Here is a 13,717-nt window from a genome sequence, read left to right on the forward strand (position 1 = left end):
TAATGTATCATTATTTTTTTATTTACATCACATAATGATACCCCCTAATATCAAGCCCATTGAAATTCATTTGATTTACTATAACAAAATGAAAACCAGCAGATTAAATGTAATGTATCATTATTTTTCTTTTTATTTACATCACATAATGATACCCCCATGACTCTGGTTGATCATGGCAGTTGTTCTGCCACTGGAGGGTGCCACAACAACAGAACAGTTTTTATCTTTTTGCATCAAAAGGTAAGTATTGTCAATAAAGCTCTCTTTTTTTCTGTACCTTAACACTTAAACTAGATTAATTTTCCTTCAAATATACAAAAAGATAGCAAAGGGTGGCAAGCATGTACAGTATTTACAGCCAGGATGGTCTTAATTGTTGTTCTTTTTGTTTTGATGAGATGACAACAAAAGGTTTATCACCAGGCCCCCCTGGAGAGGCGGGGGGCCGAGCCTGCGAAGCCCTGTCTCCCTCTGAAAGGCGGCCCCGTTCGCCCCACCATCATGCCCTCTGGCTGCATAAAAGGGGGGCGGTGGAGCATTGGGCCGCGAGGGGGGAAGGGCAAAGCCATCCGGAACCTTTCCGGAGGGAACGCGGGTCCTGCTGGCAACATGGGGCGTGGCGCGTGAGGGGGCGAGTGGAAGGGGGGCAGGTGAGGAGGATGAGGATGATGCATTGGAGGGAGTCCCGGCGGAGGGGTCTGCAGGTTGATGACAGGGGCGGCAGGAGAGCCAAGTTGGCGGTTGGAGGGCTTGTCTCCTTCGCGGTTGGGCATCAATTCCGTTGGAGATTTGACAGCTGCACGGAAAAGATATCAATTTGGAGATTTTAGAGTCAGTAGGAGTGGTGTCCAAATTTCGGATCAGGGGCTATTTGCGGCATGTTTTGTTAGTGGGTTGACATTGCATATTTTAATGATAAAATTAAGTGCAGCTGCATCAAAGGGCACAAGGGAATGGTAAAATGTTGAAAGTAGGCATTGGGGCAATTACCGGTTTGACGATGTACCGAGGTTTTAAAAAGTCATGGTTTGAATAACCACCAATATGTCCCGTCACCTGTAATGAGCTCTTCTTTTCCTTTTGAGTGGACTTCTACAGTTAGCAAGGCACAAGATGATAAAATGCTTGTAGAGTTGAGTAAATGAGCAGTCTCTTTGAAGTTAACTGCCTTTTATTAATTTTTTTCTTCTCCATCTCGGTGAGCAGTTTACGTAAGCATTTACGCACGGAGGAGGAGGAGTGGGATGGAGGGAGGTTAGACGAAAAGTGACAGTTAAAGTTACTTACACGGATGCCTTTTGATTAATGTGCATTGCCCTAAAACTAGTGTTGTGTCGATACTTTGAAAAGTATCAATACTTATATGCCGTATCCGGATACGCTATTAGTATGTCATGAAATCGATACTAGCGTACACGTGCCCGCAGCGTCAACCGCATGCACGCTGGCTGCCAATATTAGCCGACCATACATTTCTAAGCTCCAATTTTAAAAAAAAAAAAGCGTTAAAGGATATGCTGCATGTACCCCCCACAAGTCTAAACATGGTGTTCCGATTAATATTGCGTTAATGGAATGACAATTAATTTATTGATGAATTATTCATCAATTTTCCTCCATCTCAGGGGTCCATGATGTTGGGCAATATCGCCCTCTGCTGTCGACCAAAATTAGCATCACAACTGCGCTTGCCCTTGCGTTGCAAATGTCTCATGACCAAACCCAGAAAACAGATTAGTGCACCACCTTGAGTGCTGTAACTACATTCACTACAGGTTAATGACATGATGCTTGTTCAAACCATCATGTCAACATGCAACATAAGCTTGACAGTAGTAGCATTGTTAATTTTGGTTGACAGCAGAGGGCGATATCGTCCAATTTGGCAGCGCCCTGAGATGAATGACTTTTGATGAATTACCGGTAATTCTTATTCCACAAATCTAGTGTTAATCAGAAACCCAAGTTTAGACTCGTGGACACATATAATATATTGTTGATTAAATTTTTTTTTTTTAAATAAAAAGACTGGCAGCTTATTGGGGACGAGCACATAGTTTTCGTGTTTTTCGTGGAAAATATATTTTGGCTGTATTTCCCCAGTCATTTAAGAATTTATGAGTAAAAAAAAAAAAGGATATCTATACATCTTCCCCTTTTTTCAATGCACATATGGCCGTTAATTTTTGTACAAGTTGCGGGTCACTGAAAAACAGGTGGCGGGCCGCAAGTGGCCCGCCGGCAGTGTGTGACCCTTGGTCTTTGTGAGTGTCCTACCTGCTGCAGTGGCGTCAGGCTTCAACTCTGGTGGGAACAGCATCAAGCCTCCTACAGGAGACAGCATGCCCGGGGGCAGGAATGGAGGCGGGCTTCCAATGGGCGCTACCTGTTGGATGCCAGGAACCTGCAAGACACACAAGCGCAATTTCAAGCCTTGCACAGCAACAAAAATGCGGAGGACAGTGTAACGGAACTTTTTCAGACACGGGTGCAATCGAGGGACACTTTTGTGCTTGAAAAACGGACAGATGGGACATGGCATTTGTACGAGATAAATAAAAAAATAAAATAAGTGTAGTTTATTTTAATAAGGTCATTCAGTGTCATTTAATGAAAAATCAACGATAGTTTGATATATATTCTACATTTTTGTGTAAGGTTGATTGTTTCACAATTCATTTACAAAAAATAATCAAATAGGCCTATTTAAGGAGGTAAATTAATCTAATGATTTTTTTTAAAAGAACTTCACTTCATGTGTAAATAAGACAAATTTTAATTAGTAAAATACCATTTAATCTTATTAATCTGTATTAATTTGTGATTTGATCATAAAATACTGATTATATTTAATTTGTGATTAACCAATAAAGATGATCAAATTTGATACTAATTAATTATGATCGTAAATAAAATAATTCAATGATTTTTTAAATAATTCAAATTAGTTTAATACAACAGAATTTGAGTCTGTCAAATGTACTAATTTAAGCAATAGTAATGTAACGACATAATACTACAGTTACTAATTAATTATAATACTAAATAAAATAATTCAATGTTTTTTAAATTAATTCAAATTAAATAAAGTTTAATACAACAGAATTTGAGTCTTTGTCAAATTTACTAGTTTGAGCTAAATTAACATAACACAACAGAATACTGCCGTTATCTTAATGTAAATATTGGTATACCAGATTAAAAAGTACCAAACTTTTTTTTTTTTTAAATTTCAAAAGAAGCTATCCAAGGTAAGGTGCTAAAAGAACAAACATGAAAACTAAACAGGGAAAGATGGCCGTTTGTTCTTGGCAGGAGAGTCTGGTCACAGGAAGACACTCTTCTGCTTTTCTTCTTCTGTTATCCTTGACCAACTCAACCCTGGAACTAAGGAAATTTTGGAGGACCATGTTGCGTTTGGACCACAGGTCCACAGGTATTGTCTCAAAGTAGTACTTTATAGAGGTCTGGGAACATTCACGATGGGGTTTCCAGCCCTGAAGTTAGCCGACTGGAAACTTTTCGTTTCAGGAACTGCGAGCGCCAATGTCCCTGAAACTTGATCTTGTACTGAGCAGTCAGCTCTGCCGCTTTCTTACGTCACATTTGGTTCGATTTCTGATTCTACGGTTATGACAACACTTCCCTCTTAGCCCTCAACAGTACCTTTCTGGAGTAGTATCACAAAAAAAAAATCACAACAATGCAAAGAAAATGATAAGGCACTTGTTAGATGTTCAATGAGCTGAAGTTAACAACAGTTACAATTCCAAAGTGTGCGTGGGAGGGTAAAGTGACACTTGGATAAGCTTAACATTGGCTCTTATATAATAGGTTTGCATGTAAAAATGACATCTGTACTAAAATTCCCCCCTTAAATGACTCTGTAGTGATTTAAGGGCTTTTTTTGTGATTAGATTTACGACAAATTGCCCTGCCGCTTTTTGGGGCTGGGCTTGTTATTTTTTCGGTCTCAGCGGTCTACGTCACGGGAGGGAGCCAAGCGTGGTAATACTGCTCGCTTAGTCAGTTCTGTTGTCTAAAACGGCGAGCGATAGCCACCAAAATGCAAATGCACATTACTACTCTTGTCCACTTCAACCTGTGAAAGTATAAAAGTGTTCTGCACAATAGTTTGGATTTATTGACATAAAACGTGATCTCATCATGATCACCTCCACAAAATCAAAAATACTGTGGCGATCAATTCTTCACTTACACAGGCTGAAGCGGACAAGAACATGAATGCGCACACGAACCTCGACAGTTAGCGACTCTAAACTTGTGTCAACACTCGGGAGGCAGACGGTGATGAGCAGTGGGCAAGCAATCAGGCAAGCATGGATCTTGAATTGCCTCGCTCGTCCTAACTGTGATCAGCAAAGAAGCAGTGTTTTTTTCGGGGGGTAAGCAAAGAAGCAGTGTCCGCTCGTCCCAGCATAAATCTAGGTAGCTCTGCTCACTTCCACATTTCCTCATTCGCAAACAAGTCAACGGAGAGGTTAATCCTTTTGATATGTTGAAGTAGTGAATAGGAAGGATGTCCACATGAATTTTGGTACCAATTAATCACCGTTTTGGACGTTACAAAGGAATGAAAGTACAATGATTTCCAATGGACAGTTTGTAATCGGTTCCTCCAGTGACTCCGACAAGGATAGAACGGTATTGGGCGCGGCCATTCTCCTCATTAACAAGAGGCGTTATTCATGCAATCACTTATTTCCTTATTTCTCCCAAATGTGTTGATAAAATAGAAAATGACAACAGTTTTTATTTTCCTGATCAAAAAATATATAAAATGAACTTGTTAGTGAAAACATGGACATCCCGGCCCCACGTCCATTTAACCTTCTGACATGAAGAATAAATGCAGCTCAGTTTTCAGTGTACATTATGCTTTTGATCTTTTATTACCTTTGGCAGACTTAACTTTAGAATTATAAACGTTTGGAGAACAATGGTGTTTGAAACATACAATATATAATTCTGCGGTTGTACAGTCCATAGGTCCAGGAATATTAAAAGCAGCATTTCCAGCCTTCAATTTATCTGATTGGAACATGTTAATTGTGTGTGTATATATATATATATATATATATATTATATACACACACACACCGTATATCCAATACGTATATTCACATGAGTTGGATGAGTTAACCACTGTAAAAATGATAAAAACCCGATGACAAATGTGCAGGTCATGGTTTATGCCATTCACATCTCTTTACATGAAGACGAAACAATTCTCACTTTACAAAGTACAATCAGTTTTCCTCTTGTGTGGTGGCGTGCAAAGGAGGGAGCGACGGGACCCTGGCATGCATGTTTTGGAGGGTGCAGCCACAGCATTGCTGTTGTTGGAAAATTTTCAATGGCCATTAAAATGTCTCTAACTGGGCAATACACCAGACGCATGTCAAACTGAAAATCTTCCTTCTGCACAGTGCCTCCGCTGTTTCCCCTGCAATTTTCATGGGGAATCCGTATTAAAGATGGGGTGATACATCATAATAGATTGCAGCTATATATTGAAAGTAACATTCTAAATCTTTCCTCCACAGCCTGCCCACTCCGTCCCTCTTTATTTTAGGGGACACTATAATCATGCGCACGTCCCTGGCATCCACTGTGCCTTGCATGCCACTGCTTAGGTGCAATTTAAACACATTTACCAGATGAAAAACTCACTGATCTGAAGTCTATCATGAATTACATATCAGTTTTTGCTTAAGCTTTGAACCTGTCAGCCATTATGTGCTGAAAAACTCACCTATTCGCAGTTTTCTGCTCAGACCACAGCCAGCGCCATCTGTTGGCATGTTTGTGCCATGTAAACTATTCAAACTGCGCTGATGAACTTCATTAAACAAGACTAGTCCTTTACCGCCATCTTGTGGCATCCATGTACAATTACAAACCCTTGTGGGGCCAGGGATGGGGCTCTATGTCTTTTTTCACGATTCATGGCAGGGCTCAGTCCCAATTTACCACTTTTCACAAAGGTTCACAGTAGCTCTTTCCTATAGCCTGGGGCTAGAAATGTTTGGAGGAACATGGTGTGTTTAGACTATGGGGAGGATTGTCTACATTTAGCTCCACGATTTTGAAAAGGCCGTGAACCTTTGGGGGTCAGGTCTGAAGCGTCAACGAGATCTGACTGGAGCTACAAGGACCCAGAACTAAACAACTTGTTGCTACAGTCATAATCAGGATAAAAACGTGTGTACCACTTTCCTACGTCACACTAAGTTCTATATTAGGCATCACAAAAGCATTAAAAAAAAAAAAAAATTCCTTACCCCCTCTCTCATATACACATACATATATATATAGTATATACATATATATATATAGTATATATATATAGTATATATATACTATATATACAGTATATATATATATAGTATATATATATATAGTATGTATATATATATAGTATATATATATATACATATATATAGTATATATATATATAGTATATATATATATATATACACAGCCTTTTGTTTTATTGTATTGTTTGTAAAGTGCTTTGTTACAGCTCTCGCTGTTGTGAAATGCGCTATATAAATAAAACTGTTTTGTATTGTATTGTACAGTATATATACATATCTACATACAGTATATATATATATATGTATATATATATACACACACATACATATATATGTATATATACACACATATATATGTATATATATACACACACATATATATGTATATATATATACACACATATATATGTATATATATATATATATACACACGTATATATATGTATATATACACACACACACGTATATATGTATATATACACACACATATATATGTATATATACACACACATATATATGTATATATACACACATATATATGTATATATACACACATATATATGTATATATCTACATATATACACATAACATACATATATATATATATATATACACACACATATATATACATGCATATATATACATACACATATACATACATAGATACATATAGATACACACACATACATACATACATACATACATATATATATATATATATATATATATATATATATATTATATACACAGCCATCCATTATCTGTACCGCTTATCCTCACAAGGGTCGCGGGCGTGCTGGAGCCTATCCAAGCTGTCTTCGGGCAGTAGGCGGGGGACACCCTGAATTGGTTGCCAGCCAATCGCAGGGCACAGAGAGACAAACAAACAACCACACTCACAATCACACCTAGGGGCAATTTAGAGTGTCCAATCAACTTACCATGCATGTTTTTGAAATATATATATATAATATATCTCAGGATCGTACCCGCACCCGCCTATAGGCCGGTACACCTCTGAATTTAAATGGGCTTCCGTCAGCGATTCTGACTGCTAAAGCGGAAATCAACCCAAACATACTTTTTTTCGACAAGATGTTCTATGCAGGCCCACTAGTTGAAACACGGCATTTTGATTAATATTGCGTGTGGAATATAAGTTAAGCAGCAAAATACACCCCTTTTTAGCCATCTCAGGGGGCGGCCATTTTGTCACTTCTGTCGACTGAACATGACATCATAAATGCTCAGAGCTCCGATAACGACCAATCATGGCTCGGCTTTAGAAAACAGGTGAGCCGTGATTGTTTGCTACCTGAGCTGTTATGATGTCATTTTCAGTCAACATAAGTGACAAAATGGCCACTCCCCAAGATGGCTTAAAACGGGTGGATTAACTCTAATTCCACAAACGCAATATTTATCAGAATGCCTTGTTTCAACTAGTGGGCTTGCATAGAACATATTCTTTAAAAAAATATGTTTGGGTTGACTTTCCCCTTTAAATAGCAGCCCCCTCACCCCATCCCCGCGGCCAATATTTGAACAGAAAGAGTGACTCACTGTGCCATTAAAGCCTGTTCACAGCCTGGTCCCTCACTCACATTTGTCCCCCAAGCAACAACAAATCAACGACAACTCACTATTGTTCCTCGCCGCGTTCGCCAGGGCCATCGAAGCCTCGCCACGAAAAATAGACGAAAGATGGACAGCAAACCAAAGACGGATTAAGTAGCACTGATGAAAAATTGTGACCCCTCTATTATTGACGTTGCCTACCCCTGACATAGATTGTTCTCGGGAGGTGAGTCTCCTCACATGAAAACTTGCACAGCTCGCTTTACTGAGTACGTACATCCGTCATGCATTTCGACCAAAGAAATTTTACCCAACAACTTGGAAATTTGGAGAACCAGCCCGTTTGAACGACAGGAATTAGAGTATTTGTCTAAATGTAGTTGCCCAGTGGTTAGCGCATGTGCCTGACAGTTGTGTAGTTGCGGGTTTGAATCTGGGCTCCAGCATTCCTCTATGGAATTCGCATGCTCTTGTTGGGCTTACATGGGTTTTCGCAGAGTACTCCAGCTGGCACACACATTCCAAAAACGTGCCTCTTGAAGACTCCAAATTGTCCATAGGTGTGCATGTGAGGGTTCACATGTTTGTATGTGGCCTGTGATTGGCTGGCAAACAGTTCAGGGTGTACTCCGTCACTTGCCAAGAGTGAGCTGGTGTGGGCTCCAGCTCACCTGCGACAATAACGAGGATACGTGCCACCAAAAAATGGACAGATGGAAGGTTCCAGGGTTTCTCAATGTGGAAACCCAGCTTTACTTTTGCTGCTGCCATTTTTAACTGATACCAGGTCAGCAATGTTGCATTACATGAGCTTGCATCTCTAGCTCTATGATTATCGCATTATTCAACTGTCAAAAGACAGAAGTCGCATTTTTGCTGTGGCCGTTCTTGGATTTGTCACTTTTTCAACAAGGTCTCTTAAATGATTCAATCTCCCGAGATCGGAAAACCACACAATTAAAATGTTCACATAATTTACTGTAGATGAAAAATGAGAACTAAAGACAAGTTTTTGTGATTTCAACACACACCACTAAGGCGTTCCTGCCCGTTTTCCATCTCTCCCGGCTGCAACACACCCGGTTCAAATGATCATATCATCAGCAAGTTCTGCATAAGATGGATAACGATCCATCATTGAATCAGGTGGGTTGCAGCAGGGTGACAGAAGACATACCAGCCCTTGAGGCCCACCCCTGGGTTAAATAGTCCTCGAGTACTCTAAGACTCTTGTACACACATCTACTGTATTAACAATGGTCAACTTTTTTTTTTTTCATCAGCAATGCAAGTAAACCTTTCTGGATGACTTATTTGTGCCAATTCCGAATCTGTCCTCGTTTTTTCTGTCGCACATCAGGTTGTTAACAATAATAAATATGCCAACAATTATATAATATATATAATAGTAGTATATTAAGTAATATGTATTAATTAAGGGTTAGCTTTAGCAACAGGTGGATTTTTTTTCTGAAATATCAAAGCTATAAATTACAAAGCATGGTAAAATCTGTCTTGCACAAGCTTTGAGAGGTCAAACTTAAAGAAAAAATGTGAAAAGATCTCAAAAACCAGATGTGATAGAAAACAAAGATATTTCTGAAATCAGTGTCAAACATACGTTTTGGGACACAAAGAAATCTCAGATAAAAACGTGTTGTTTACCGGTGTCATGTGAAATCATTTTCAAGTATTTGATAGCTAACACTTTATTTGCATGAGTTTTATAACTATATTTAATTTTCAAATATTATCGTCTTAACATTACACAAATAGTAATTTATCTGAATTTGTGATCATTTCCAGTGCTACTCTTAAACGGGTTATACATTACTTTTTTCAGACCATCTCTAAAAGCCAGCGGTGACATCACTTAAAGAGGTTTCATGCTTGGAGGCAGAGATCTCTCATTGCAAGCTGACTTCATCTGTGTGGGGTGGGTTGACACACAATTGTCCTCTGAACATACACGCCCTCACACAGTGGAATTGCAATAAGACCACTGAAGTTCAATGAATAAAACATGCATGTCACCCCCTCGCGCTTCTCGAACATTTCAGCAAGAGAGACAATCCAGCCTAATGATCAAAATGATGAAGATTCAATGTGAATAAATAGTACGGTGATATGTTTTGCAGTCCAATCATTAGATGTCGCCATCTAAAAGGGGCATAAAGGTGATCTTTTTAATTTCAAAATATTTAAAGTTTGTCATAAAATCAAGTAAACAAAAAGTATGTAAACACTGCTCATATTGATTGAAACTGATAACACGTGTTTATCAGTCAATTACATATATATGAATCATTGTTGGAAACAAATGTCTTCCTCCTGAAGCATTATATCTGTTCATTTATGAGATTATGAGGCACAAGATGTGCTCCACAGTTACCGTGTGTGTGTGTGTGGGGGGGGGGGGGGGGGGTGTTAAATTTCACCTACACAGAAATCACACACAAAATGTAAATTTAGAAATTAATTGAAAGCCACATTTGTGCGAAAATTTCAGATTCAGATTTCAGATTTGGTTCCCCCAACCATCTTAACCCCCCCACTCTTATTCCTTACTTTAATGTGCAATGGTCAAGCATGCTTTACCATTAAAAAAATGCATTAAAGGGAAGTCAACCCAAACATATTTTTCAAGTATATGTTCTATGCAGGCCCACTAGTTGAAACAAGGCATTCGGATAAATATTGCGTTTGTGGAACAAGAGTTAATTCCTTCATTTTTAGACATCTGTGGGGCTTTCCATTTTGTCACTTCTGTCAACTGAAAATGACACCACAGTTGCTCAGGTAATGACCAATCACAGCTCAAATGTTTTCTGAAACTGAGCCATGTTTGGCCGTTATCTGAGCCCTGAGGTCACAAAATGGCCGCCCCCTGAGATGGACAAATACGGGTCGATTTTACTGCTTAACTCATATTCGACAAACGCAATATTAATGAGAATGTTGTGTTTCAACTAGTGGGCCTGTATACAACATATTCTTGAAAAAAAACTGTTTGGGTTGACTTCCCCTTTAATGTATTTTTTATTTTTTTTTTTTAAATGACATAGCATACTTGACCAGTGTACCAGTATTTACCGCATTTCTTTATACTTTAGTTTTGTGACTACTGAACATCGCGGTAGCACCTTGTGGCTGGTCAATATATTAAAAAAATACATTTGGGGCATTATCGAAAAATATTTGAGCCAGCATTTCATACAAATTTTGTTTCAAAATAGGAATTTTTTCCCCTTAACTCGCTAGAAGGGGTCAACATGGCCTACAGCATAATAGAAGGGTTAAATGGGGATCTTATAGGCTTTGACAATGCGCGTTAAAGCGGAAGTCAATGCAAACATATTTTTTTCAAGAATATGTTTAATGCAAGCCCACTAGTTGAAACAGGGCATTCTGATAAATATTGCGTTTGTGGAATAAGTGTTAATCCACTCGTTTTTAGCCATCTCTGGGGACGGCCATTTTGTCTTCTGTCGACTGAAAATGACATCACAACTGCTCACAACAACCAATCACGGCTCGGATTCAGAGAACAGGTCAGCCGTGATTGGTCGTTGTGAGCAGTTGTGATGTCATTTTCAGTCGACAGAAGACAAAATGGCCAACCCCAGAGATGGCTAAAAACAAGTGCATTTTGCTACTTAATTTATATTCCACAATCGCAAAGTTAATCAGAATGCTGTGTTTCAACTAGTGGACCTGCTGGATACATATTCTTGAAAAAATTATGCTTGGTTTGACTTCCGCTTTAAGTCACACGTCCCAGCAAATACATACATACACTTGATATCAACGGCTGAAGCAGAGAGACCTCTCCCGCGCATCTAGTTGGGAAGTCAATCAACTTTCATGCCGTGTCGGCTCTTACCAGACTTGTCTCATCCCATCAGCCGCAGCTCCTTGTTAATCCCACGAGCTGGACCGGCCGGGCAGGGCATTCCTTCTTTGATCGACACGCCCGTGACTCTTCAACAGTACTCCTTTGTATTTTTGTTCATTCAACCGGGCAGCTGCACAACAAACTCACCTCCAGTTTTTAAATCGAAATTAAATCAAAACCCACAGATGTCGCAGCCCTCCCTCAGCGCGGCAGGCTGTGCCAAATGTTTTGTTAGTATATGCCATGGACCCCCCAAAAATGTTTGGTGGACTGCAAAAGGCACGATGATAAAGTTTAGATACCAGCCATCTACATCAAGATCTCAAATAGTTCTTCTGATTAGGCCTTTAATGCTCCACTGAAAATGTTTCTATGGTTGTAGATAATACAGCTTGTTATGCACAAATTGAAATTAAGGACAAATGTTGAATTAAAAAATGTATTCAGAAAAAATATGATTCAGTTGAGAATAATTCTATAGAATTTTCAGTAGGATACTCAAATACTGAAATATTAGACAGCTGCAGCCCTACATTCAACCTTCCCGTTAAACTTGATTTTTATTTAATAAAACCCTTGAACTCTGGGATTAACCTGCAAAAAATTGCTCCTCAAATGAAATCATTGATTGAATCATTGGGGGAGGGGCAGAGTACAGTACAGTTTTCTTAAGACTGACAAGTTCCTGAAAGGCACGACTAGCTCAGGATAGGAAGGTCTTGGATTTTGTTAAAAAGGGTAATTGGAAGCGAAAACAACCAAATTATCGCACGCCATTTGGGGTTAAAAGGATTTGTTCCTGGTTTTATGGTTAATCAACAATATGTGCATCAAAATGTGCATGAATTGATTTATTTTTAAAGAGACATGGATTTTTGTTTTCAATCAATAGGATTTAAAAACAGACAAAAAAAACCCGCCACGGATTGGACCAAGGTTTCGGCGTCACATGATCCTTGAAGGTCCAATCAAGACAAGTAGAAAGTACATTGCGCTTACGCAAGGAAAGCCTTCAGTGAAGATACTTGCTCTTTTTATGAACACGTTGCCTAGAGCATTTCACCACTGCAACTACTGCAGAATTCAGCCGCTCGGGTGCTGACGAGAACCAGAGGGCGGGAGCACATTACGCCAGTTTTGAAATTGCTGCATTGGCTCCCTGTGTGTTTCAGGATCGATTTTAAAGTACTTTTATTACTTTATAAATGTGTTAATGGTCTTGGGCCATCTTATTTATCTGATTTGCTTTTATCATACCAGCCCTCGCGGATCCTGAGGTCCTCTGGCGCCGGCCTTTTATTTATTCCAAGGGTGAGGACCAAAATGCATGGCGAGGCTGCATTCAGCCATTTTGGTCCTCACCTTTGGAATAGCCTGCCAGAGGATGTCAGGTCTGCAGAGACTGTTGATATTTTTAAGAGGAAGCTCAAGACACACCTTTTTAGTTTGGCTTTCAACAACTTTTAAATAATTTATCTTTTCTTTTGATTGAAGATAATTCTATGTTTTGCTTTGAATGTTTTAAAGCACTTTGAGTTGCATTTTTATGTATGAAAAGTGCTATATAAATAAAATGTGATTGATTGATTGATAGTTCTGATCAAAACGGATACCACTGGGAGCCAATGGCAATTTATAACTTGTCAAAATGAATTGTCAGATTTTCTTTTTGCAATGGATACATACAAGCAACCACAAATGTTTGGACTAGAAAGGAAACCAAAGCTGATTTGTACTTACAGGGGGGCACACATTTTGTGCCTTCCTTATATAGCAGCCTCTTCTGCGCTTCTGCTGCCCAGGACAGCAGCACATCACGCTGGTTGACATGCCAGTTCATGCGACAGGGACACAATTGTGATGTCCAACCTGTGCTTGTCTCATCAGGTTTCCTCTTTGC

The 13,717-nt window shown here is 39.1% G+C and overlaps 1 protein-coding gene across 1 annotated transcript in view; it reads right to left on the minus strand.

Annotated features, from left to right (window-relative positions):
• Nucleotides 1-13,717, minus strand: part of LOC147144846 (SR-related and CTD-associated factor 4-like) — a 41,848-nt gene continuing 28,131 nt past the window's right edge. The window contains exons 17-18 of the mRNA XM_086035630.1: nucleotides 2,281-2,407; nucleotides 1-799 (exon numbers count right to left, since the gene is read on the minus strand). Coding sequence (XP_085891756.1) covers nucleotides 420-799; nucleotides 2,281-2,407 — 507 coding nt within the window. The 3' untranslated portion in view covers nucleotides 1-419. The remainder of the gene's footprint in view (nucleotides 800-2,280; nucleotides 2,408-13,717) is intronic.

Source organism: Filicampus tigris, chromosome 7 (assembly GCF_054856515.1).
Source record: "Filicampus tigris isolate MCC_2025a chromosome 7, RoL_Ftig_1.0, whole genome shotgun sequence".
In the NCBI taxonomy this organism is placed as follows: Eukaryota; Metazoa; Chordata; class Actinopteri; order Syngnathiformes; family Syngnathidae; genus Filicampus; species Filicampus tigris.